General features: G+C 42.9%; 1 protein-coding gene across 2 annotated transcripts in view; it reads left to right on the top strand.

Moving 5' to 3' along the window:
- Window positions 1–25,844, top strand: part of znf217 (zinc finger protein 217) — a 75,067-nt gene extending 49,223 nt beyond the window's left edge. For both annotated transcript variants that reach the window (XM_072514696.1, XM_072514697.1), the window contains 4 exons: window positions 1,121–1,246; window positions 6,345–8,060; window positions 14,180–14,308; window positions 23,446–25,844. In XM_072514696.1, the coding sequence (XP_072370797.1) occupies window positions 1,121–1,246; window positions 6,345–8,060; window positions 14,180–14,289 (1,952 nt within the window). In that variant the 3' untranslated portion in view covers window positions 14,290–14,308; window positions 23,446–25,844. The remainder of the gene's footprint in view (window positions 1–1,120; window positions 1,247–6,344; window positions 8,061–14,179; window positions 14,309–23,445) is intronic.
- Window positions 25,845–26,230: the final 386 nt, after the last annotated feature.

Genomic DNA, 26,230 nt, shown 5'->3' with positions numbered 1-26,230 from the left:
CCACAGTGAAGACATTTCTCAGTTGGTAAGTGAATGTAACGGGTCTGATGGGCAGGCAAATTCTAATTAAACACTAGGTTAGCACTGTTTCAATAATCATTTTTTTTGTTTTATAAAATAAATTTGGGAGTATCAACTTTTTTTTTCCAGTTAAGGGGCACACACTACCCTACACCATTTTTGGGTTGTGGGAGTGAGACCCACGTCGACACTGGAGAATGTGCATACTCCACACGGACAGTGACCCAGGGCCGGGATCATATTCAAAATTCATATAGATTTTAAAAAAATTCCTCCTGACGGGCAATTTAGCGTGGCCAATCCACCTACCCTGCACATCTTTGGGTTGTAGGGGTGAGACGCAAGCAGGCACTGGGAGAATGTGCAAACTCCACACGGATAGTGATTATTGTGTCTCCCTCAAATATATAGATCTTGATGGTCACATTCCGTTTTTATTTGGTCGGAAAGAGAAAGTGGTAAGAAAAATATGTTTGTTCTTGAATAGTCAACTGGCTTAGTGATCAATCTTTAAATCCACCTCTTGCATGGGCGGCACGGTGGCGCAGTGGTTGGCATTGCTGCCTCACAGTGCCGAGATCCCAGGTTCGATCACGGCCCTGGGTCACTGTCCGTATGGAGTTTGCACATTCTCCCTGTGTTTGGTGGGCCTCACCCCCACAACCCAAAGATGGATTGGCCACGCTAAATTGCGCCTTAATTGGAAAAAATTAATGGAGTCCTAATTTTTTTTTTTAATTGACCTCTTGCCTCTGAATTTGGTCTTCAACTATTGTTAGTTGGATACTTATTGGTGTTTATGGAGGTAGATATATTTTGTGGCTTTTCAAACTTTTGCCTCATTGGTTACTAATTTTCAGGGATCTAGATGCATCTGCCATTAAAACTATAATTAATTTTTCTTGCAACCAATTTTCAAAAGATTTCTGACAGCTGTTGATTAAAAATGCGTACTTGAGTGTTTTTATATTGTATATGCACTTACACCTGTACTTTTTGTATAATTGGTAAATAGTTCACTCCCTTGCCAGGAAGAAAATTGGGTAGGTTGAATGGAAGGGAGTATAGCCTAAAATGGTTCTTGTTTTTCTCTCCATAGATCGGAGTGAGGATGGCTCAGAACGAGGAAGAAGTAGAGAGGCTGGCTCATCCGGCGAATGCAGTTACTGTGGAAAGTCATTTCGCTCAAACTATTACCTCAATATTCATCTCAGGATACACACCGGTATGACTGCCTTTTGCTTGTAAAAATCAGATTATTTTGTAAATGGCTTAAACAGGCTAAATATTGTTGTTGACTTCAAAAAGGATCCACAATATCGCTGTCTCTTACAAAGCCATAAACTAAAACTAGGCTGAAGCTTTGTATGGATTGGGATCCGCAAAGAATATCTGAAGTGCTTAAAAACATAGTCTTGAGTGTAAGCGAACTGTTGGATGGATTAGGCTTCATGACCCAGCCTGTTTATCAGTCCTCTGTTTATCCACGCTGGCCACTATAAAGAACATTCCCTACTTTAAGGAACAATGTTCTTTTTCCCCTTATCCCATTATGCATCGAAGGGAAATTTGGGAAAAATGCTAGATGATAATGAGTTGAGCTCTGGGATGCACGAATAAAGCTTATTTACATGCTGAGTAATTGCGGAAGGTCTAATTAATTAATCAGATTTTGATTATTTTACTATTCTAATCATTATTTATTTGCAGTTTGCCCATGGCAGTGCTGAAACTCTTGGTCTTCTCAATAAAATGGAGATAAATCACTATCTAAATAACAATTAATCCTACTTTTCTGGAACTCCGCTTCACACGTGCTATCGGGCGCCACGGTAGCACAGTGGTTGGCACCGTTGCTTCACAGCACCAGGGACCCGAGTTCGATTCCCAGCTTGGGTCACTGTCTGTGCGCAGTCTGCACATTCTCGCCATGTCTGCATGGGTTTCCTCCCGAAAGACATGCATGTTAGGTGAATTGGGCATTCTGAATTTTCCCTCTGTGTACCTGAACAGGTGCTGGCGATTAGGGGATTTTCTTGCAGTGTTAATGTAAGCCTACTTGTGACACTAATAAAAATAACTCTTAGGTTTGATCCTATTGGGCAAAACCTTATTGGGCAGAACCTATCTGACCTTGCTGAAAACCTGTGGATCTTGTATGACTTGTCCTCTAGTCTTTTTCACACATCAGTTCTGTTGTTGTTTTTACATTTTGTATATCTTTTTATTGTGTAGTATCTAAGCTTTAGTTGCTTTGGTCTTCCCTGCTGCCTGAATATTTCTGGGCACTTTTGAGCCTTTTGTATATTTGTTTTTAGCTGTAGTGACCATCACTACATGGCATGTGCCATAATTGAAATGAAATGAAAATTGCTTATTGTCACAAGTAGGCTTCAAATGAAGTTACCGTGAAAAGCCCCTAGTCGCCACATTCCGACGCCTGTTCGGGGAGGCTGGTACGGGAATTGAACTGTGCTGCTGGCCTGCCTGGGTCTGCTTTCAAAGCCAGCAATTTAGCCCAGTGTGCTAAACCAGCCCCTTTTATTGTACAATTTTAATGAAACTTTTTTTTTTTGACCCTTCAGATCATCCAGTTTTCTTTATGCTGACCAGAGTGTATTTTATATTGCTCTCTATTGGCCTCTGCCAGTAGAATGGTAAAATCAGACCCATCCATCTTGTGTACATTTACTATTTCTTGATCTCATTCATTACCCTACATTAAAATCCCATCAGCCTATCTGCTTAAATCTTTCCGAAAATAATCAAGGGCTCATTAATTTTTGGCAGTCACAGACTCACTGCCCATTATACTCCTCCTGCTTTCCCCGCCATGATTCTTATTGGATAACCAGCCTTCACATCACATTTTGAAATATTTAATTTTCTATTTGCATTAGAAGGATTTGGAAAGCTTTTATTTAAGTGTTAGATTTTCAAATACTGAATTTCCACAGGTTTTAAAATAACTACCGGATAGAAGGTGTTTATTTAACAAACCAAGTATTATAGAGGCTAACACAATGAACGGCAATGGTAAACAAATCATTATCGATCTGGTCTGTGTGGCCTACAAACATTTATACTTTGACTATGTAAGTCAGGATGATGGGGCTGATTCTATTCATGTGTCTGCTGAGAGTATGCACTGGAAGTGTAGCCAATGGCAGCTCCTCACAAACCGCACGGTTCGGTTGGAGCAGCAGTTGGATGCACATAAAAGCATGCAGGTGGTGGAAAGTGTCATGAATAGGGGTTATAGAGACGTGATCGCACCCAAGGTGCAGGCAGAGATATGGGTGACGCTAGAAAGGGCAGGCAGTCAGTGCAGGAATACCCTGTGGTTGTCCCCCTCTCTAACAAATATACCATTTTGGATACTGTTGGGGGGGATAGCCTTGGGAAAACAAAAGCAGCCAGAAAAGTGGCGCCACAACTGGCTCTGTTGCTCAGCAGGAGAGGGCAAAGTGCAGGAGAGAGATAATTATAGGGGACGCTGTAGTAAGGGGCACAGATAGACGCTTCTGTGAACGTGAAAGAGACTCCAGGATGGTGTGTTGCCTCCCTGGTGCCAGGGTCAAGGATGTCTCTGAACAAACACAGGACATCCTGAAGGGGAAAGGTGAACAGCCAGAGGTCGTAGCACACATAGGTATTAATGACATAAGCAGGAAGAGTGATGAGGTCCTGCAGAAGCAGTTCAGGGAGTTGGGCAATAAGCTAAAAAGCAGGATCTCTAGGGTTATAATCTCAGGATTACTCCCTGTGCCACGTGCCAGTGAGGCTAGAAATGGGAGTTTAGTGCAGCTAAACACGTGGCTAAACTGGTGGCATAGGAGTGGGAGTTTCAGGTTTCTGGACCATTGGGATCTCTTTCAGAGTAGATGGAACCTGTGCAAGAAGGACGGGTTGCATCTAAACTCGAGGGGCACCAATATCCTGGCTGGGAGGTTTGCTAGAATCACTTGGGAGGATTCAAACTAGTATGACAGGGGTTGGGAACCAGAGCGTTGCTTAGGTGTCATAACTGAAGAGGAAATAGAGAACAAAAATAAGGAGAACAACATCACCCTCCGGCAGAGCAAAAAAGGTGACGGTGTGAGAAGGGAGGTGGTCAGTGCAGGACTGAAGGTGTTGTACCTCAATGTGCGCAGTATACCAAACAAGGTAAATGAGCTTGTTGCGCACATTGAAATTGGCTGGTACGATGTTGTGGGCATCACAGATGTGGCTGCAAGGGGATCAGGGCTTGGATCTAAATATACAAGGATATGTGTCCTATAAGGACAAGCAGATGGGCAAAGGGGACGGGGTTGCATTGTTAGTAAGGAATGAGGTTAAATCGATAGCGAGAAGCGATTTAGGAACAGAAGGCATAGAATCTCTGTGGGTAGAGTTGAGGAATCGCAAAGGTAAAAAGACATTAAAAGGAGCTATGTACAGGCCCCCTAGCAGTAGTCGGGGTGTGGGGCAGAAATTAAATCGGGAGATAGAGAAAGCATGTAAAAAAGGCAATATAACAATAATCATGCGGGACTTCAATATGCAGGTGGACTGGGAAATTCAGGTGCGTAGTTGATCCCAAGAAAAGGAATTTGTGGAATGTCTGAGATGGTTTTTTGGAGCAGCTTGTGACGGAGCCTACTAGGGAACAGGCAATTCTGGATTTGATGATTTGTAATGAGGCAGACTTGATTAGGGAACTTGAGGTGAAGGAACCGTTGGGGCGCAGTGACCACAATATGATAGAATTTACCCATAGAAAAATAAAAGAATTGGGTACTTTAAATTTTAAAAATGGATAGCCAGGAAAAAAAAACAGGGCCATTTTAAGTGGGTTGAGAACAGACCTGTCCCAGGTAAATTGGGATCAAAGCTTGGCTGGCAGAACTTCAAGCTAACAGTGAACTGGTTTGGTTTGACTACAATCTCGGTCCATTCCCATAATAGAAAGCTAGCGCAATTAAAGCCATCGCACCTGGAATATTGACCAAGAGAGTAAGATTGTTTTCTTTTACAAATTGTACCCAATTAATTTTTTTCCAATTAAGGGTCAATTTAGCGTGGCCAATCCACTGCGCATCTTTGGGTTGTTTGAGTGAGACCCATGCAAACATGGGGAGAATGCTCAAACTCCACACGGACAGTGACCCAAAGCCGGGGCCGAACCCGGTCCTTTGGAGCCGTGAGACAGCTGTGTTGACCAACCAAGAGTAAAATGGGGCAGCAAAAAGGCAGCATCTAACAGATGTCACGTTGATAATAGTGAGAACCAGGCAAAGTATATATGTTCAGCAGAGGCCATGTGTCAAAGGAAATCTTGAGCAGCAAAGATTTGAAGCCAATACAATAAAAGTGGCCACATCAACATGAATGGTGAACCATTGCTTTTCTGACTCGAAGATCTCTCTATTGGGGTTCTCTAGAGCTTAGTACTAGGTCCACTGCTCGTGTGTATATATACATAGACTTGTGTGTACTGGACACAATTTAAAAATGGGCAGATGGTACAATGTTTGGAAGTATTGTGAACTGCGAGGTGGTAGCGATGAATTTCACTAACAAATAAATGGGCTGAATTTGCTGGTTTGCATAACAGTCGCCTAACCTTCTGTAATGTAGTGCTGCCGTACCACAGGGAATCTAAGGGTGACATATAATGCAGAGGCGTTTGGAAGACACAAGGAGGCAATAAAAATAAAAACACAATTTGAAAGATGTGCAGGAACAGAGATGTGGGATTTGTATGTAATTGTTGAAGGTAGCAAGACTTGGGTTGAGGAAATGGTTTAAAGAAGCATTTATTGAGGCATCAACTACAAAAGCAAGGAAGTTATGCTGAACCTTTTATATAACACTGGTTCGGTCCAAACTGGAGTAGCACTGCATGTGAAGCCTTTGAGAGGGAACGGAAAAGATTTCTAATAATGGTTGTGGGGATGAGGGACTTCAGTTAAGTTATAGATTGGAGAAGTTGGGACTATTCATCCGTAGAGAAGAGAGAGTTGGGACAAATCTGTTCCTCCACTACTATCATCCCATTCTAACCACAGCAAACCTGCAGTGGTGAAAATGTCTAGAGTGTCTGGTTCACAACATTTGAGATGTTTTAATTACTCTTTTTCTTCCCTTCTCAAAGGTAGGAAAAAGTATGCAAGAACAAAATGGTGTTTCACTTAATTATGGATATGATGTACAATTATTGAGGGGGTACAGCTTGTGACCATGATTTTTTTAATGAGTGATCATGAATCGGAATGCAAATAATTAATAACTATTAGAGTAGTATATTTAAAACGTTTGTGTCTGTGTTTTTGCTTCAGGTGAAAAGCCTCATAGATGTCCTCTCTGTGACTATGCTGCAGCTCAAAAAACCTCACTTAAATACCACCTGGAGCGCCATCATAAGGGCGAGCACAAAAAGGCTGAAGAAAAGAGTGATCCTCCGAAGAGTTCATTGACATCTCCGAAATTGGAAGTGGTACCTAAAGGAAATGATGAACCTGTTCTGGAATCTGTGGACTCTAAAAGGTTTTCTCCAGATTCTTTGGGCAGTGCCAAAGATTTAGATGTAGACTTTTCTCAGAGGAAAAACAAATCAATCTATTCTTCTCGTCCAATTTTTCCAAATGCTACCTTTTCAAATGTGAGTAGAGAGACCCCAGACTTGAACAGGGATGCTGGTTTGCATAACAGTCGTCAGATCTTCTGTAATGTAGTGCTGCCATACCATGAGAAATCAACGGGTGAAAAAGTGGCAGATGAGTTGCACAGGACTGACTCTGACCCAAAGGTGGTTATCGGCTTGGACAATTACAAGATTTTGGAGGAATGTTCAATGGAAGAATTGTCAGAAGGTGGCATGCAACAGAATAGTGTGAAAAACATAAGATGGGAACCTACTTCAACAAATGACCAATGTTATGTTAGTGGTAGAGCTAATATAGAGGACTTCAGTGATCAATCCGAATCTAGTTTATTGGAAAAGCCTTTGAATCTCTGCACTATGATATATCAAAGCCTGTGTAGTGATGATAGTCCTTGGGGAAAAGCTTCTACCTCAGTTTCCAAGAGTGCCTTACTGAGCAACACGTGCCCATTTTGTACTTACAGAACTTTGTACCCAGAGGTCTTAGTGATGCACCAAAGGTTGGTACATAAATATAACGCTGACCCAAGTCCAACAAATGGAACGCGAAGTGCTGTTTGTGGTGGATCAGTTAAAGGCAGACGCACTGGATGCCCCCCTGCACTATTAGGTCAAGATGTCTCTTCAGTTGCCACCAAAGAAATGAACAGAAAATGTTCTCGTCGGACCAAGTCACCACTACCAGCAGCTTCACCAGATACTTCCAACTTGCTGCTTGGGAAGGCAAAATCATCATCCTCATCTTCATCACACCATTCTCCGTGCAATAATCTTCTTCCTGAGGCAGGGTCCAGACCTTCAGGTGACTTCAAAGCATTTAAGATGACCCAGAATCCTAACGTACATCCAGAGAATTTTGGATCCATACATACTGAACTTAGACAGACATCAGATGGAGCGCTAAAAATCGAAAGAAGTGCATCATCGGAAGCTAGCAGTAGTAAGAGAAATATGTCTGAAAGGCCTGGTATCAAGTTGGACTATGAATCCGACGGACCTCGGGGACCTTTACTTAGATTTGACAGTTTTTGGTCTCCAAACGTAAGCAAAATGTGTCTTACTAATGTGTCCGAGAATCAGGGAGGCTTGGACTCGCATGAGCCTATAGCTAAAAAAATGAAAATAAACAGTCCTTTAAGAAATGACCAGCTTGCATTTGGAGTTAGGAGGGGAATCCAAGGAAGAAATGTAAAATTACCTCAGGAGATGGCCCCTGTTCAGGCAAGAAACTCTGGGGTATCGTCGAAGTCCGGAACGACCTTGGATTCAAATGGAGTTGACTCACATTGGAATGTATTGAAAATTTTGAAGTCCTACAACCCACAGGATCTTGCCTCGCTGTATAATACTTGTGGACCCAGCAATAGAGACCCTAATATTGGTCAAGAAGGTAGGTGTGTTTGAAAAATTCCTTTTTATGGTTGGTCAGCATTTTAAAATGGTTATATTACATATCTTGTAGCTTTAGGATTTACATTTACAGTAACTTCATTGCAGTGTTGATGTAAGCCTACCTGTGGCAATAAAGATTATTATTTACATTTTTAAAATAGTGATCTCTTGGGGGGGAAAAGAGCTCAAGGAATGATGATTATGGCTTTTGTCCATTTTGGGAGATGATAGATTGTACCCAGGGTGTATGTCACTTCTGAATTGGACAGCATCTTTCTTGCAGCTAACTTTTGAGTCCTTTCTGTATTGCCCCAAGGTCGACTCATATTTTTACCTTCTGATAGGTTCTCTTTGCCATCTGGTCATTTATTTAGTCCTCTTCTCCTTTTTTTCCATACCCTTCCTTACTTCTTGTCTCTAGGCACTCTGGCCAGCAGTGAGGACTTCCCATGTATCAACTCCGATCCTGATCAATTTATTCTCGTTTGCAGAAATCGTTGTATCAGACATGCGGCCAACCTGTTGGGCTCATGCTGTTAGCAAACGAGTATGTCATTGAGGATGTGAACCAAATGAGTGACGGTCACATCCCTAGAGGCTCTATGGCTCAGTGGAAGTAGGGATGAAATGAGTGCCAATGTTTTACTAGGTCCAGATCATTTAAGCCCCTCCCAAAAGGTCTACAATTTCGAAATTTATTTTGAAAATTTAGATGTTGTCAAGCTGATCAATACCAACCTACCAACCCTCTTCACTATCCTTCTGCTTTTATTTGAATATGCAAAAAACAACTCGTGCACAGATACGGACATGCACACATTGAAATCAATGAATGATAGAATCCCCACAGTGCAGAAGGAGGCCATTCGGCCACCAAGTCTGCACCAACCCTTTGCAAGAGCACCCCACCTAGGCCCAGTCTGCCATCCACCCAGCCCTATTCTTCCACCGAACTCTTTCAAAAGAATATAAAATTACTAAGTGCTGTTACACTGCTGGCAAACTAACTTGACTTTAAATAATAAATGCTTCAATCACCTGCTCCACACCATCCACTTCAATTTGGGTTTCTTTTGATTGAGTCTTTGTAAAATATCACAGGTTTGTTTGAACAAACAAGAACATGTACACAGAGAAGGAATGTTTACATGGGCTGAACTTCTGACAACACCATCTGCTTTGGACCAGCAACCTCATTATGATTCCCTCTGATCTTGTCTGCAAACTGCTGATCTTTAATTGTGTTTGAAGTCAATTATTGATGTGCAAATGTAAAAGATTAAATGAAGACTCTAGATTAAATTTATGCCGGGGTGTTAATGTTACAGGATTGAAAACTGGTAGCATATAAACTGCAGGAATAATTATCCTGCTAAATCTTTAGCTCTCTTTTCATGTGTTTTGAATGAGAGAGTGTCACTGATCCAACCTTCACTTTACACTTGATAATGTAGGCAGGCAGGGAACGCTAAATGTCTTCTGAACCCAAAGTATCTTTGAGCACTTGAATTACAGAACAGGTCTGGTTGGTCTGTGACAGCATTCTCTGGGGCAGACGACTGTGTTGGATGGAAGATCAGGAGTGACATGGGAAATGCATTACACTCAGCAAATTTGATTAGACCATGATGTTTCCAATCACTGCTTGTTCATCTCACTGAATTTTTTTTTTTGCCCGGAGGAGACGGGAAAGTTCTGGTGCCACTCATTTCTTCTTTTTTTTGCATCAGTTGCCCCTATCAAGGTGATGCCATTCCATCTTGCCTGACTTGCTGCTTGATGAAGCTGGTTGATGTCTGAAAAATAATACCAGCTGCTTAAAGGATCATGCCTGACAAGAGTGTGCTGCTACTGGAGAGACATATCAAGCTTGTGGCTTTTAATTTAATGCAATTTATTCATACTTGCAGTCTTGCACTTTTTATGGGCTGCCAGCACTGATGACATTGAAGGCTGACAAGTAGTCATGCCGAGGCTCATAGTAGCCAGAGAGGGCCCTCACATATCAGAAATGCTAATGACATCTTCCTATCCTGAATTTTTAACATGATCATTTCTCCTGCTGTTTTCTGGTCATTATGTTACTTGGGACACATGCAGGGCATGGAGATGGTGTCAGACAATGAAAAACTGATTATTGTTGCTCAGCAACTGTTCATACTTCCAGAAGTGGGATATTTTCAGGATAAAAATCACACGGTACCATTGGTAGATGTAGCATTGCTGATGAGGTGTATGTTTATCTATAATATATCCGCTTTAGAGGGCATGGTTGGAAATTTGTTTTGTATGATTTTAGTAATTTAAGGTGCCGTTTCTAGCATTAGTGAGTTCTGCAACTCCAGCATAACCTTTTTTCACCGTGGAGTTTTACCTGCTCAAACAAATGCCGAGATCTCGGCATTTACCTTTTTGAAGAACACCGTGGTAATAAAAATTGGAAGACTCTGGAAAAGAAGCAAAAACCTCGGGAGAACCGTAATTTTAAATGTCTGTCCCGCCCCGCCAATGACAACGGGAGCGCATCCCAACACCGAAAATTCCCCCTCATCGATCCTACCAGCTGCTCCAAATTCAGTTTATGCAGCTGCTCCCACTCCCACGCCACCTGGAAACCCAAATATCGAAAGCTCCCTCCCACCAGCTTGAACGGCATCTCACCCAGTCTCTTCTCCTGTCCCCTAGCCTGGATCGCAAAGACCTCACTCTTGCCCATATTCAAATTGTATCCCGAAATCCGGCCGAATTCTTCTAATAGCCCCATAATCCCTCCAATTACATACAGCAGGTCCGATATGTACAGCAGCAGGTTGTCCGCATAGAGAGAGACCCTGTGTCCCAACCCCTGCCGTACTATCCCCTGCCAGACCCGTGGCGCTCTCCATGCCAATGACTCTGGAGCCAAGGCAAACAACAGTGGGGAAAGTGGACATCCCTGTCTCGTTCCCCAGTGTAACGTGAAGTAGTCCAATCTTGCCCAATTCATCCGCGCACACTCCACCAGTGCCTGGTATTGCAACCGGACCCAACCCACAAATCCCTACCCAAACCGCCCCAGGACCTCCCACAAGTATTCCCACTCCACCCGATCTGCGTCCATTGCCACCTCCACCTACCACCCCTCTGGAGGCATCATGATTACATTAAGCAACCTCCTAATGTTGGTCGCCAAATTCCGCCCCTTAACGAACCCCGCCTGGTCCTCTCCAATTACCCCTACGACGCAATCCTCGATATTATGGCCAGGATCTTTGCCAACAGTTTGGCATCCACATTTAACCGGGAGATCGGTCTCTGACCCACAGTTTTCCGGGTCCTTATCCTGTTCTAAAATGAGGGAGATTGACGCCTTTGACAACTGTGACAACTGTGACAACATTGGGGGGAGCATCCCTAGGTCCTTTGCTTCATTGACGGCCCTTACCAATTGCAGTCCCAACACGCCCGAGAACTTTTGCATAATTCCACCGGGTACCCTTCCGATCCCGGGGCCTTACCCGATTGCAGCGCCTCCAACCCCTCCATTACTTCTACAAGCCCGATTTTGGGGGGGCCCCCAAGCCATCCACCAACTCCTCGTTCACATACGGGAACTCCAACCCTCCCAGAAGTCTCCTCATCCCCTCCTCCCCGACTGCAGGTTCCGACTTATACAATTTACTGTAAAACTGCCTAAACGCCCATTCACCCCAGCCGGGTCCAGGACCGTATTCCCTCCTGTGTCTTTCACTTTCCCAACTTCTCCCTCTGCCTCCTGCTTCCTCAACTGGTGCGGTGCGCTAACATCCTGCTCACTTTCTCCCTGTACTCGTATACTGCACCCCTCAACCTTTGCAGCTGCCCTACCGCCTTACCAGCCCAAATTCCATTTGCAGTCTCTGGCATTCCTTTAGCAGCCCTTCCTTCGGAGTCTCGTACCTCCTATTCACCTGCTGGATTTCCTCCACTAGCCTTTCTATCTCCACCCGGTCCGCCTTTTCCCTAGCACCCGAATCAAAATGAACTCCCCCCATACCACTGCTTTCAGTGCCTCCCAGACCGTACCTGTTGGAACCTCCCCGTGTCATTAATCTCAACATACCCCTGGATGGCCTTCCTCACCTGCTCACATGCCTCCTCCTGCGCCAACAGTCCCACATCCAACCTCCATTGCGGGCACTGCCCCCACCTGCTCACTCCTAAATCTACCCAGTGCATGGCATGGTCCAACACCACTATTGCCGTTCCCGTAATCAGCTGTTGAGAGCCTATGTCTGGAATCTTCCCTAGCACCCGCCTCATAAATTACGCATCGTCCCAGTTCGGGACATTGATGTTGACCAACACCACTGGCAACCCCTCCAGTTTCCCACTTGCCATAATGTCCCTCCCCCCAGAGTCCGCCTCTATATTTCCCACCTTGAATAGCATATATTTCCCACCTCGAACACCAGTTCTTTCGGTGTTTCCTGCAATGTAGGGATTCTATGATATAAAGAACAGGCCTCTGCTCTCTTTCTCTCCACCCCCCCCCCCCCCCCCATATTTTTCTTTCTTTCATCATGGTTTAATTTAAGATGCAAATATAGCTATATTGCTTTAATGACGACAAATGCAGCAAGAAGAGAGAGAACTAAGTGAGGATGAGTTCACAGCTGGTTAACTAATTGCACTTGGGAAGTTTGAATTGGTGAGTTAAATATGCTGAAAGTGAATATGGATGGCGCTTGTTTGTGGACAGAATTTAGTCCTTATGGTCAGTAATATTTTGGTTATTGGAAGTGCTGACATGATTAATAGCCCCCTTTTACTTCTTGGCTCAAACTCCAGATCTCTCCTCGCCCCAGCCTGGGCAAACAATCCTGGGACTAGACTTTATTCAGGAATTGCTTCCTTCTACTGTTTTTTTTTTTCATTCTTTGTTTATATGAGGATTTTGTTCTGTAAAACCTGGTAGGATACCATTCCCAATTACCATGTCAATCTGAACTTTATTGTGTCCATTAATCCTTTTGGAGTGGTCTAACTTGTAGTTTGATCTTCTGCTTGTCTCATGAGTTTTTCAGCAAGAATGGACAGTAGTATTTTTATTTGTTCCGTTTGCCCTTCCTAGCAAAGATCTCGTGCTGCTCTGAGTTGGACACCAATTCATAGGTTTAGGATTAAACCTGGAATATCTTGTCAGTATAGGCGAGTACCAAATATGCAGTTCCTGTTAAACAGCCAAGATTTTGTTCTTTGTTATTGTTTCAAACAGAAATTATTTTGCCAGAAAACTAATTGAATAGACGTAATTCTATCTAATTATACTATGATGTCTGGAAAACCTAAGAATTTTTGTATTAAGCTTGTACTCGCAACTAAAAAAGATGAAACTAAAAAAGATGACATTAGCTTTCATGCACTCGGATCGATGGTAATGGATGAAGTTGTGCAGAATGAAAGAGGGAGCTTGAGTCTATTTAGTATCCTGTCATGACATCAGGCTCCCCAAAATATGTCAATTAAATACTTTTGAACTGCATTCACTGTGGCAGCAAGTTTGTGTCCATCAAAGTACTGCAAACATTAATGAGAAATCAGAGTTGGTTGAACAAATATTGGCTAAGACACTAGGACAACTTCCCTTTAACTTACTGGAATCTTTTGTGTCCACCAGAATTCAGCCCCTCATTGGTCATATAACGCCACCTTCCGTGTTGCACTGAAATGTCCGCCTAGATTTCATGCAAAAGTTTTGGATGAAGCTGACCTGAGTGTGATTGTTGCCACTGAGCCCCGTTTAGTCCTCATCTAGTGTGCTAATTGAAAAATTTACCTTGCTTATTATGGACCAAAAAATCTTGCACTTGTATAGTATCATAAGTCTCTCTTACATACAAGTAGCCCATGCACAAAATAAAGCACTTTTGGAATGCAGTGACTATTGTTTTTTGCTATTTGCGGCATGTTTGGTTATCTCTTTCGGGTAGTTTTGGGAGGGAGGTTGAGAAAGAAAAGTGTTCAAAAAGCATGTTAGATTTTGGTTAATTGCATCAATATTTTGATAGTTGGGTTATTTTGTACATGAAAGCATGTACATAATGACTAATTAAGAACAAGAATTCTCCCAGTTTTAACCTATTTCATTTTATATAGGGAAGAGGCCTTTCCAGTATCTGCAGCATTCGAACAGCATGTCGCAAAAAAGGAGCATTAATCATTCTCACAGTGGATCTTTAGACAAGAAAGAGTACATGACCCAATGAAACCTGTCAATGGAATAAGGTAAATATGTAACTGCAAGGAACTCGTTCGTCTCTTATGTCCAGCAAATTGGATTGACGTCTTGCTGCGCTGTCTATTTTAATAAAGATAACGTATAACTAGACACTAGCATCGATTATTTATATAATTAAGAAAGCTGTATGTTGATTTGAAACTTTTGATATTCAAAGAATTGCAAACCGTTTGAGGTGAAGCTGTGTTTGAAAATATTTAAGGAAGTATTTTGACAGCATTTGTAAAGTTTGTTTCGTAAACTGTTTGACAAATCCCTTTCTGGGAAAGAGCTATGAGGCATGGGGACAGAATCTGAAAGAAGGCCAACATGTACTGTCGAGTTTAAGGTTTGGGTGGGATGGGTGCATAAAGCCACTAGAACAATCTTGGTAGTAACCGAGAACGGGCTTTTTGTTGGTGATGATGGTGTGAGACTGGGGATAAATAATGTGAAATAAGGAAATGGCAGAGGATTTGAACAACTATTCTATATCTGGTTTCACAGTAGAAGACACCGAAGCATCCCAATAATAATAATAGTAGAAAACCAAGGGACAAATCACTACACTGGAGAACAAAGTACTAGTAATAAGATGGCCTGCATTCTAGGGTCTGAAAAAAGATGGTGAATGCATTGGTTGTAATCTCCCAAAATTCCCTCGGTTCTGGAAAGGTCCCCTCAGATGGAAAAAATGCAAGTGTAATATCTCTATTCAAGAAAGGAAGGCACAGAAAGTAGTAATCTCCCAAAATTCCCTAGGTTCTGGAAAGGTCCCGACGGATAGAAAAAACGCAAGTGTAACATCAGGAAGGCACAGCAAGTAGGACACAATAGGCTTCTATCTCTGTCATTGGGGAAAGTGCTAGAATCCATTATTGAGGAGATAACAGCAGGACATTGAGAAAATCAATACAATTACGCATGAGTCAACATTTTTATGAAAGACAAATTATATTTGACAATTTTGTTAAGGGTTCTTTTGAGGATATGACAAACAGGATGAATAAGGGGAATCAGGAGAAATTGTGTATTTGAATTATTTTAAAAAAAGCATTCGACAAAGAGCCACATAAAAGGTTACTACATAATACAAGAGCTCAGGGCATTGGAGGTAATATATTAGCATTGATAGGATTGACGGACAGGAAATAGTTGGATTAAATGGATTATTTTCATGTTGACAGACTATAACTATAGGGTATTTCTGTGCTCAGGCCTGGCCCATAACTTCCTGGTTCCCAACATTGCATTTGGCGGGTACACCAAACGTGCGCTGGGAAGCCTCCCTTGGAAGTTCCAAGGCAGCAGGGCTAACCCACTGTGCCATCGTGCTGCCCTCTGTGGAGGTAGAGTTGACCCTGTGCAGTGCTTCGCCCCAGAGTCCGCACCCTATTTCAAACCCCAAGTCTTCCTCCCATTTCCTCCTTGTGTCCAGTTTGGTGTCTGCCCTCTCTAGCAGTCATTCGCACATGTCACCACAGTTCCCTCTGCCAAGGATGCCTGCGTCCAGTAGCTCTTCCAATAGCGTCTGTCGTGGTGGTCGCGGGTATGTTCTTGTCTCCTTCCGTAGGAAGTTTTTAAGCTGCAGGTATCCGAGTTTGTTGCCTTTAGCTAGTTGGAATCTCTACGTCAGTTCTTCCAGTGTTGTGACCCTACCTCAGTGTATAGGTCGCTGACTGTCAATGTCTCCCCGTCTTGTCTCCAACTTTTGAAGGTGGCGTCGGTGAGTGCTGGTGTGAATCTGTGGTTATTGCAGTTGGGGGCTTTGTCGGACATTTCGGTCAGTCCGAATTGCTGCCGTAGTTGGTTCCTTCTGTGGGAAGTGCACCCATCTCCAGCTCCTCAGAAACCACGTTAGGGAACTGGAGGTGGATGAACTTCGGATCATTCGGGAGGCAGAGGTGGTCATAGAAGCTTCAGGGACGTAGTTACTCCGAAGAATAAAGATAGATGGGTGACGATGAGAGGGGCTGGGAAGAAGAAGACAGTATAGGGATCCCCTGTGGTTGTTCCCCTTAGTAACCAGTATACCGCTTTGGATACTGTTTGGGGGGGGGGGGGATAAGCAGGGGTAAGCCATGGGGTACAGGTCTCTGGCACAGAGTCTGTCCCTGTTGCTCAGAAGGGAAGGGGCAGAGGAGTAGAGCATTAGTCATTGGAGACACCGTAGTTAGGGGGATAGATAGGAGATTCTGTGGGAACGAGAGAGACTCGCGGTTGGTGTGTTGCCTCCCAGGTGCCAGGGTGCATGATGTCTCTGATCGTGTTTTCGGGATCCTTGAGGGGGAGCAGCCCAAGTCGTGGTCCACATAGGTACCAACGACATAGGTAGGAAAAGGGATAGGGAGGTAAGGCAGGAATTCAGGGAGCTAGGGTGGAAACGTAGATCTAGGACAAACAGAGTTATTATCTCTGGGTTGTTACCCGTGCCACGTGATAGCGAGACGAGGAATAGGGAGAGCGAGGAGTTGAACACGTGGCTACAGGGATGGTGCAGGAGGGAGAGTTTCAGATTTATGGATAATTGAGGCTCATTCTGGGGTCGATGGGACCTCTACAAACGGGATGGTCTACACCTGGACCAGAGGGGTACCAATATCCTGGGGGGGAAATTTGTTAATGCTCTTCGGGAGGGTTTAAACTAGTTCAGCAGGGGCTTGGGAACCTGAATTGTAGCTCCAGTATACAGGAGGTTGAGAGTAGTGAGGTCATGATTAAGGTTTCAAAGTTGCAGGAGTGTACCTGCAGGCAGGAAGGTGGTTTAAAGTGTGTCGTCTTCAATGCCAGGAGCATCCGGAATAAGGTGGGTGAACTTGCGGCATGGGTTGGTACCTGGGACTTCGATATTGTGGCCATTTCGGAAACATGGATAGAGCAGGGACAGGAATGGTTGTTGCAGGTGCCGGGGTTTAGATATTTCCGTAAGCTCAGGGGAGGTGGTAAAAGAAGGGGAGGGGTGGCATTGTTAGTCAAGGACAGTATTACGGTGGCAGAAAGGACGTTTGATGAGGACTCGTCTACGGAGGTAGTATGGACTGAGGTTAGAAACAGGAAAGGAGAGGTCACCCTGTTCGGGGCTTTCTATAGGCCTCCGAAAAGTTCCAGAGATGTAGAGGAAAGGATTGCAAAGCTGATTCTGGATAGGAGCGAAAGCAACAGGGTAGTTGTTATGGGGGGACTTTAACTTTCCAAATATTGACTGGAAACGCTATAGTTCGAGTACTTTAGATGGATCCGTTTTTGTCCAGTGTGTGCAGGAGGGTTTCCTGACACAGTATGTAGATAGGCCAACGAGAGGCGAGGCCATATTGGATTTGGTACTGGGTAATGAACCAGGACAGGTGTTAGATTTGGAGGTAGGTGAGCACTTTGGTGATAGTGATCACAATTCGATTAAGTTTACTTTAGTGATGGAAATGTTGATCTCCTATTTTCTTTCTCTGTCAGTCTGGCCTCAATAAAAGTTGAGACGGATTTGCACGTAAACAGAAGTTATTTATTTAGCTTGCAAGCTTAATCATCTTACAGAATGTAACAGGACGTCCTGCCTCTTACACTCCAGAAAACGACTGAACTACCAGACAAAGGGATCTCTGCAAAATCAGTTCAAATGGTATCAAGTTTCACATACTCGACGGACATAGGTCAGCCTAGGTCCCTCCTGACCTGTTTAATCTATTCTGATTGGCTCACTTCCAATCCCTTTCTCTGGCCCCTATCAATGCATCCTCACTCTTATAGACACACCTCTTCCTGCTTTTTCCATGCGGTCCCAAATTCCTTTGTCCCTAACTAAAAGAATCAAAGTGGCTTATTTCTACATTACATTAACTAGTATCTCTAAAGTAACTATTTTATATCACATTCGTCAGAAAGGGATAGGTATATACCGCAGGGCAAGAGCTATATCTGGGGGAAAGGCAATTATGATGCGATGAGGCATGACTTGGGATGCATCGGATGGAGAGGAACACTGCAGGGGATGGGCACAATGGAAATGTGGAGCTTGTTCAAGGAACAGCTACTGCGTGTCCTTGATAAGTATGTACCTGTCAGGCAGGGAGGAAGTGGTCGAGCAAGGGAACCGTGGTTTACTAAAGCAGTTGAAACACTTGTCAAGAGGAAGAAGGAGGCTTATGTAAAGATGAGGCATGAAGGTTCAGTTAGGGCGCTCGAGAGTTACAAGTTAGCTCGGAAGGACCTAAAGAGAGAGCGAAGAAGAGCCAGGAGGGGACATGAGAAGTCTTTAGCAGGTAGGATCAAGGATAACCCTAATGCTTTCTATCGATATGTCAGGAATAAACGAATGACTAGGGTAAGAGTAGGGCCAGTCAAGGACAGTAGTGGGAAGTTGTGCTTGGAGTCCGAGGAGATAGGAGAGGTGCTGAATGAATATTTTTCATCAGTATTCACACAGGAAAAAGACAATGTTGTCGCGGAGAATACTGAGATTCAGGCTACTCGACTAGACGGGCTTGAGGTTCATAAGGAGGAGGTGTTAGCAATTCTGGAAAGTGTGAAAATAGGTAAGTCCTCCGATGGGATTTATCCTAGGATTCTCTGGGAAGCTAGGGAGGAGATGGCTGAGCCTTTGGCTTTGATCTTTAAGTCACAGGGCAGCACGGTAGCATTGTGGATAGCACAATTGTTTCACAGCTCCAGGGTCCCAGGTTCGATTCCGGCTTGGGTCACTGTCTGTGCGGAGTCTGCACATCCTTCCCGTGTGTGTGTGGGTTTCCTCCGGGTGCTCCGGTTTCCTCCCACAGTCCAAAGGTGTGCAGGTTAGGTGGATTGGTCATGCTAAATTGCCCTTAGTGTCCAAAATTGCCCTTAGTGTTGGGTGGGGTTACTAGGTTATGGGGATGGGGTGGAGGTGTTGACCTTGGGTAGGGTGCTCTTTCCAAGAGCCGGTGCAGACTCGATGGGCCGAATGGCCTCCTTCTGCATTGTAAATTCTCTGATCTTTGTCTACAGGAATAGTGCCAGAAGACTGGAGGATAGCAAATGTCCCCTTGTTGAAGAAGGGGAGTAGAGACAACCCCGGTAACTATAGACCAGTGAGCCTTACTTCAGTTGTGGGCAAAATCTTGGAAAGGTTTATAAGAGATAGGATGTATAATCATCTGGAAAGGAATAATTTGATTAGAGATAGTCAACACTGTTTTGTGAAGGGTAGGTCATGCCTCACAAACCTTATTGAGTTCTTTGAGAAGGTGACTAAACAGGTGGATGAGGGTAAAGCAGTTGATGTGGTGTATATGGATTTCAGTAAAGCGTTTGATAAGGTTCCCCACGGTAGGCTACTGCAGAAAATACGCAGGCATGGAACGCTGGGTGATTTAGCAGTTTGGATCAGAAATTGGCTAGCTGGAAGGAGACAAAGGGTGGTGGTTGATGGGAAATGTTCAGACTGGAGTCCAGTTACTAGTGGTGTACCACCAGGATCTGTTTTGGGGCCACTGCTGTTTGTCATTTTTATAAATGACCTGGAGGAGGGTGTAGAAGGATGGGTGAGTAAATTTGAAGATGACACTAATGTCGGTGGAGTTGTGGACAGTGCGGAAGGATGTTACAAGTTACAGAGGGACATAGATAAGCTGCAGCGCTGGGCTGAGAGGTGGCAAATGGAGTTTAATGCAGAAAAGTGTGAGGTGATTCATTTTGGAAGGAACAACAGGAAGACCGAGTACTGGGCGAATGGTAAGATTCTTGGCAGTGTAGATGAGCAGAGAGATCTCGGTGTCCATGTATATATATCCCTGAAAGTTGCCACCCATGTTGAGAGAGTTGTTAAGAAGGCTTACGGTGTGTTAGCTTTTATTGGTAGAGGGATTGAGTTTCGGAACCATGAGGTCATGTTGCAGCTGTACAAAGCTCTGGTGCGGATGCATTTGTATTGCGTGCAATTCTGGTCGCCGCATTATAGGAAGGTTGTGGAAGCATTGGAAAGGATGCAGAGGAGATTTACCAGAAAATTGCCTGGTATGGAGGGAAGATCTTATGAGGAAAGGCTGAGAGACTTGAGGCTGTTTTCGTTAGAGAGAAGAAGGTTAAGAGGTAACTTAATTGAGGCATACAAGATGATCAGAGGATTGGATAGGGTGGACAGTGAGAGCCCTTTTCCTCGGATAGTGATGTCTAGCACGAGGGGACATAGCTTTAAATTGAGGGGAGATAGATATAAGACAGATGTCAGAGGTAGGTTCTTTACTCAGAGAGTACTAAGGGCGTGGAATGCCCTGCCGGCAAAAGTAGTGGACTCGCCAACACCAAGGGCATTCAAATGGTCATTGGATAGACATATGGATGATAAGGGAATAGTGTAGATGGGCTGTAGAGTGGTTTCACAGGTCGGCGCAACATCGAGGACCAAAGGGCCTGTACTGCGCTGTAATGTTCTATGGGTGGCTATCACCACTGGGCTGCTGGAGTGTTTCTTGCGCGGGGATGGGAGTGCTGCCATGGCGAGGGCCCGGAGGGAGGTCCCCTTCAGAAGGCCTGTGCACGCACCCACTCGGCCTCTGGCTCCTTTATCCATCCCATCACTCTGCCGTCGCTACCCAGTGGTAGAGTTGTAGGTTTGCCCTCTAGCCCTCCCTTGGATTTTGTTTTCTGTAGGACCTTCTTTGTGATCCTTACATTCTTTTCCTCCCCCCCCCCCCCCCGCCCCCATACAAACGCCATGATTAATTTGTCCAGTGCGTTGAAAAAGGCCTTTGGGATATAGATCGGGATGGATCTCAGTAGGAAGAGGTATCTGGGCAGTACATTGATTTTGATTGTCTGTACTCTCCCTGCCAGGGAGAGTGGGAGTGTGTTCCACCTTTGCAGGTCCTTTTTGACTTCGGTCAGGTTTCATTTGTGGATCCCGTCCAGTCATGAGTGATTTGGCAGAGACTTAGTTCTGAGTTGGATCTGTGGGCTGGCAAGTGCCCAGGTCCTGATGGACTTCATCCGAGGTGCAATAAAAGCACCTAGTGAGAATTTGATTACTTGGTTTTAATTTTGTCAGACTCCCTAGAAGATTCCATTAGATTGGAAGACCGCAAATGTAACTGTTATTCAAAAAAAAGGGGGGGGGGCGGTGCGGGGAGAGACAAAAAGCAGGAAACTACAGGCCAGTTAGCTCAACATCGGTCAAAGGGAAAATGTTAGAAGCTATTATTAAAGAAGTCACAATGGGGCACTTGGATCAGGGTAATTGGGCAGATTCAACATCCTCAGAACTCCAATAAGTTGGTTAAACATGATTTCCCTTTCACAAATGTACTGTACTGAGATTTCTAGAAGGTATTTGATAAAGTGCCACATCAAAGTTTTATTGCCAAAAATAAAAGCTTATGGTGTCGGGGTAACATTGGCATGGATAGAAGACTTGCTGGCTAACAGGAAGCAGAGTCATGAATGGTTATTTTCAGGCTCACAAAATGTAATGAGTGGTGTGCCAGAGGGATCAGTGCTGGCACGCAAAAGATATAGCTATGTTAAATGAGTGGACAAAGATCTGGCAAATGGAATATAAAATGTGAAATTGTCCATTTTTGCAAGAAGACTAAAAGAGAAGCACATGTATAAATGTTGAGCGATTACAGAGCTTTGAGATGCTGAGGGATTTGTGTGTCTTAGTGCATGAATTGCAAAAGGCTAGTATGCAGGTACAGCAAGTCATTAGGAAAGCTGATAGAATGTCATCATTTAATGTGAGAAGAATCAAATACAAAAGTTGGGAGGTTATGCTTCAATTGTACAGGGCACTTGTGCAATCACATTTGGAGTACTATATAATAATAATAATCGCTTATTGTCACAAGTAGGCTTCAGTGGTCTTCTTGTTTAAGGAAGATATCAAATCGTAGCTGGAATGGGTGGGTTGCTTCATGAGGAAGGGTTGGATAGGCTAGGCTTGTATCCGCTGGAAGAAGAGTAGGAGGCAACTTTATTGAAACATACAAGATCCTGGGGGTATTGACAAGTTGGATGTGGATATGTTTTCAATTTACTTTGAACTATCTTTTTTTTTTCTTTTAAATTTAGATACCCAATTATTTTTTTCCAATTACGGGGCAAATTAGCGTGGCCGATCCACCTACCTTGCACATTTTTTGGGTTGTGGGCGAGAGACCCACACAGACACTTGGAGAATGTGTAAACTCCACATGAGACGGTGACCTGGGGCCAGGATCGAACCTGGGTCCTCGGCGCCGTGGGGCAGCAGTGCTAACCACTGTGCCACCGTGCTGCCTTTACTTTGACTGTCCAAATTTAAATGTCCAAGTTAGATTGCCTTTCTTATTTTCAAAACTTACTCTGTGCAGTTTGCACTCTTCCAGGACATCAGAATACCACATGGCTAGCAGAAGAAATATTTAGGACGCCATATTCTTTTCAGCCACATGGGTTTAATACCAACACTGGTATTCTCTGATCTTGAGGTCAATCAAGAGCTTGGGACAGATCAGCTATTTGACTTTTTTGTGCTTTTTGCATTGTACAAGCCTGAAATTAAAAAGAAAAAGGAGTTGCCCTTAATGCACTTTATGTGAGCATCTCACATCTCCAAGCACTTCACAACCAATGGAATACTTTTGAATAGTAATCACTGTGTAATGTATGATAATGAGGGAAAGAAATGCAGTTGGAAAGTTCTCTAAAAGCTGACCTTCAAATATTGTCTGACCTAGAGAAAATATCTTTGACTTTGTTTTTTGATTTGGTTTGCTGTTTAACTTCTAGTAGGTACAATGCCTACTGGACTGAGTATGAAGAACATTTGGGGCTTCTCTTCTCTCCTCCCCCCCCCCCCCCCCCCCCCCCCCCCACCCCCCAAAGTAAATCAGCATAAATGACAATTATGCACGGCGTCCTTCTGACGCAGATCTCCTAATCTGTGGAGTTGTTAAATAAAGCAAACCGTTCTAGGTGGTAGAGGTGGAGAACATTTTTAAATTCCAAACCTCAAACGACTAACAAATATTGCTGCTGAGTAGGAAGGCATTTCTCTGTGGCCAACCTTCAGAATAAAATGGTCATAAAATGCCAATTGCAATCTTGAATTTCCCTATTGTTTTCTAGCTGCCTGTTAGTTATAGTTCTGATTGTCCAACTATGTTTTCTAACAAGTTTTGTATATTTCTGACCCCAGATCTGTTGAAAGCTGTGAATGGAATACTCTTTCTGCATCAGAGTTGATTTTTTTAGGGTGCCAACTACCCACTGGTGAAATCTGACAGCACCTGAAGTACAAGATCCACCTCAAATAAGCTGTGATTTGTACATGTATAGAACACTACTATTCCATTCATTTTGGGTTACATTTTTGTTCTGTTCAAACCTACAGTTGTAAGCAGAAACTATATAATATATATATAAATATATATATTTACAAAATAACTTGTATTCCATTTTGATTATGAACTTGAAATTGTACTGTTTCTAATTGTCAACTGTTCCTTTTTTTGCAATAACTACATTGCTTGGCACTAATAAATGAGTTGGGGGCCATCATTTCTGCAATGCCAGGCTTTAGATTACTTTTTGTTAAATTTTTCAAACCGAAAATGAATTTTGGTACCTGATATTGACATTTCTGGGAAATTGTATAACTGTTATTGAGCTTTTTCTTTACATTGAAAAATGAGCAATAAATTGTATGACCTGTGGTAATGCTTCTAGCATCAGTCTTCCAATAGTCTCTTTATATTCCATTTGTTTTTTGGCAGCACAGCTGTGGCAAGCAATACTTCTACCCTTAAGATGTAATATTACCAAATCTCTCATTTGGAACACTAGTCATCTGCAACAAAGCCTTGATTCTTTATAATTTATATTCATAAGTATACATGAGATGCATTAAATATGATTGCCATTGTGCAGTGCTCTTGAAATTACACAGCAGTGTTGCATTATCACAATAAGTACTACCTGGTAGACAGTTAATGCATTGTGTAGGAGTAACATGGGAATCTCTTCAAAATCACACGTGGCAGATTGCAACAAACATGCATATCATAGCGGGTCATGCATATCATGTCGGGGAGGCACGGTGGCGCACTGTTTAGCACTGCTGCCTCACCGCGCCGAGGACCCGGGTTCGATCCTGGGTCACTGTCCGTGTGGAGTTTGCACATTCTCCACGTGTTTGCGTGGGTCTCACCGCCACACCCAAAGATGTGTAGGATAGGTGGATTGGCCACGCTAAATTGTCCCTTTAATTTGGGGAGGGGGGGGGGTGAGGAGTGAGAGAATTGGGTACTCTAAATTTAAAAAAATAAAATCACATCAATGTTTAAGAATAATGTTTCAGAAGTACATTTATAAAAAAAAAAAAATTGACAACACAGCAAAGTGGAAATTTGGTGCTTAATCATGTTTGAATTCACATAATTTGAAGTGACCTATGTATATACGTTTTCTCTTTCCCTTGCTCAATTTCAGAGCAAGTGTTTCCATAAGTTGTATATAAGATCAAAGTTCGGGAAAGGGATGGCGATGCACTGTTGAGGATCTCTTGTATGCTTTGACTTTTCATTAGGTTAATTATGCAAGTTTTTTGATTCTCCATGGCCGATATTTTTGGGCCTCTCCCCCAGGTGAAACATTGCTTCAATTTCTGATTACCGTGTGATTATTCAATGTGCCATAGCGGTGTCTAGTTTTAACAACCCTTCAAGCTGTAGAATTTACAGATTCTGAAAAAATATGTTCTTGTCTCGAGATGTGTAACTGAGCATAACTTTAATTAAGAATAAGCAAAATCATTGGCATAAAAGTTTGACCATTTGAACTAAAATGCTCATTGGATGAAGAACTTTTTTTTGGTAAACTACTGACTACACTGCAAGTTAGCTGACATTTTAATTTATTTTTAAAAAGAACAAAATCGTAATCCAGTGATTCAGCTGAGGAAGAATTTCCAAAGTTTGATGTTTTCTAAAATAAAGCTACAGATTTGACGTACTAGAGTAGAGGGGTTGTGGTACTGATTTTATCGTTTAAACATTCCTACTGTTATAATGAGTTTAGTTTTCTTAACTGAGAAAGTAATGTTGCACAACAATTGACGAGCTGTACTGTCTGTACACCTTAAATTGTTGGTTAGTCATTTTGCACTAGGTCTTAGTAGCAAAGTTATTGCTGAAACCTTACTAATGGACGACTGCGAAGGGGAAGATGTACAAGTGCATTTGTTTGACATATTTAATACTTGCCAAAATCGGTGCATATTTTTGCCTGCAGCATATCTATCAATTGTATTGTTCTGTAACCACATGTGCTACCTCTGTTTTTTGATGGGTGTATGTATATTAACAGTTCTAATTTTAATATACTAGAATAAGTAATGCTTACCACAGCTATGTTTAAATCTACTGCATTGGGTGAAATTCCGTGAATTGAACTTTTTTGATGCATTGTTCTGCTACATTTAAAATGTTTGGTTAAAAAGAAGTGTTGCCGTTTATGTAGCTGAAAGATGAAATCAGTAATTCTATTGAAGAAGTTTATGTAGCTGAAAGATTAAATCAGTAATTCCATTGAAGACTATCTGTTTACTGAACTTGCCATCTTTGTGTGCAGTATCCTGAAGGGGAAAATCCTAATTTTGAAAATACATTACATTGTACTTTAGTTCTGTGAAGATGGTATTGCATTTTGATTGACTCATCATTTGAGACATTATTTTTGTCTCCGAATTGAGCTTCTCAACTCACTTTTATGATTTGTAGTTTTGGCTGGGAACAAGGGTATTGGGAAGTTTCAAATAGGCTGCAAACAAACTTTTGCTACAACTGATTCAAAATTATCAAATTTACAATATTGAAATGCACTAAGTTATTCTTTTAGGGAAGGACAGAATGAACAGAGCTGTGATTATTGTAACATTCAAATGGAATTCAACAAATGGAGTGAGACTATGGAAGAATTTAGTG

This window comes from Scyliorhinus torazame, chromosome 8 (assembly GCF_047496885.1).
Source record: "Scyliorhinus torazame isolate Kashiwa2021f chromosome 8, sScyTor2.1, whole genome shotgun sequence".
Lineage (NCBI taxonomy): Eukaryota > Metazoa > Chordata > Chondrichthyes > Carcharhiniformes > Scyliorhinidae > Scyliorhinus > Scyliorhinus torazame.
The sequence above is the reverse complement of the archived record's forward strand: the minus strand, read 5'-3'. Positions and strand labels throughout refer to the sequence as shown.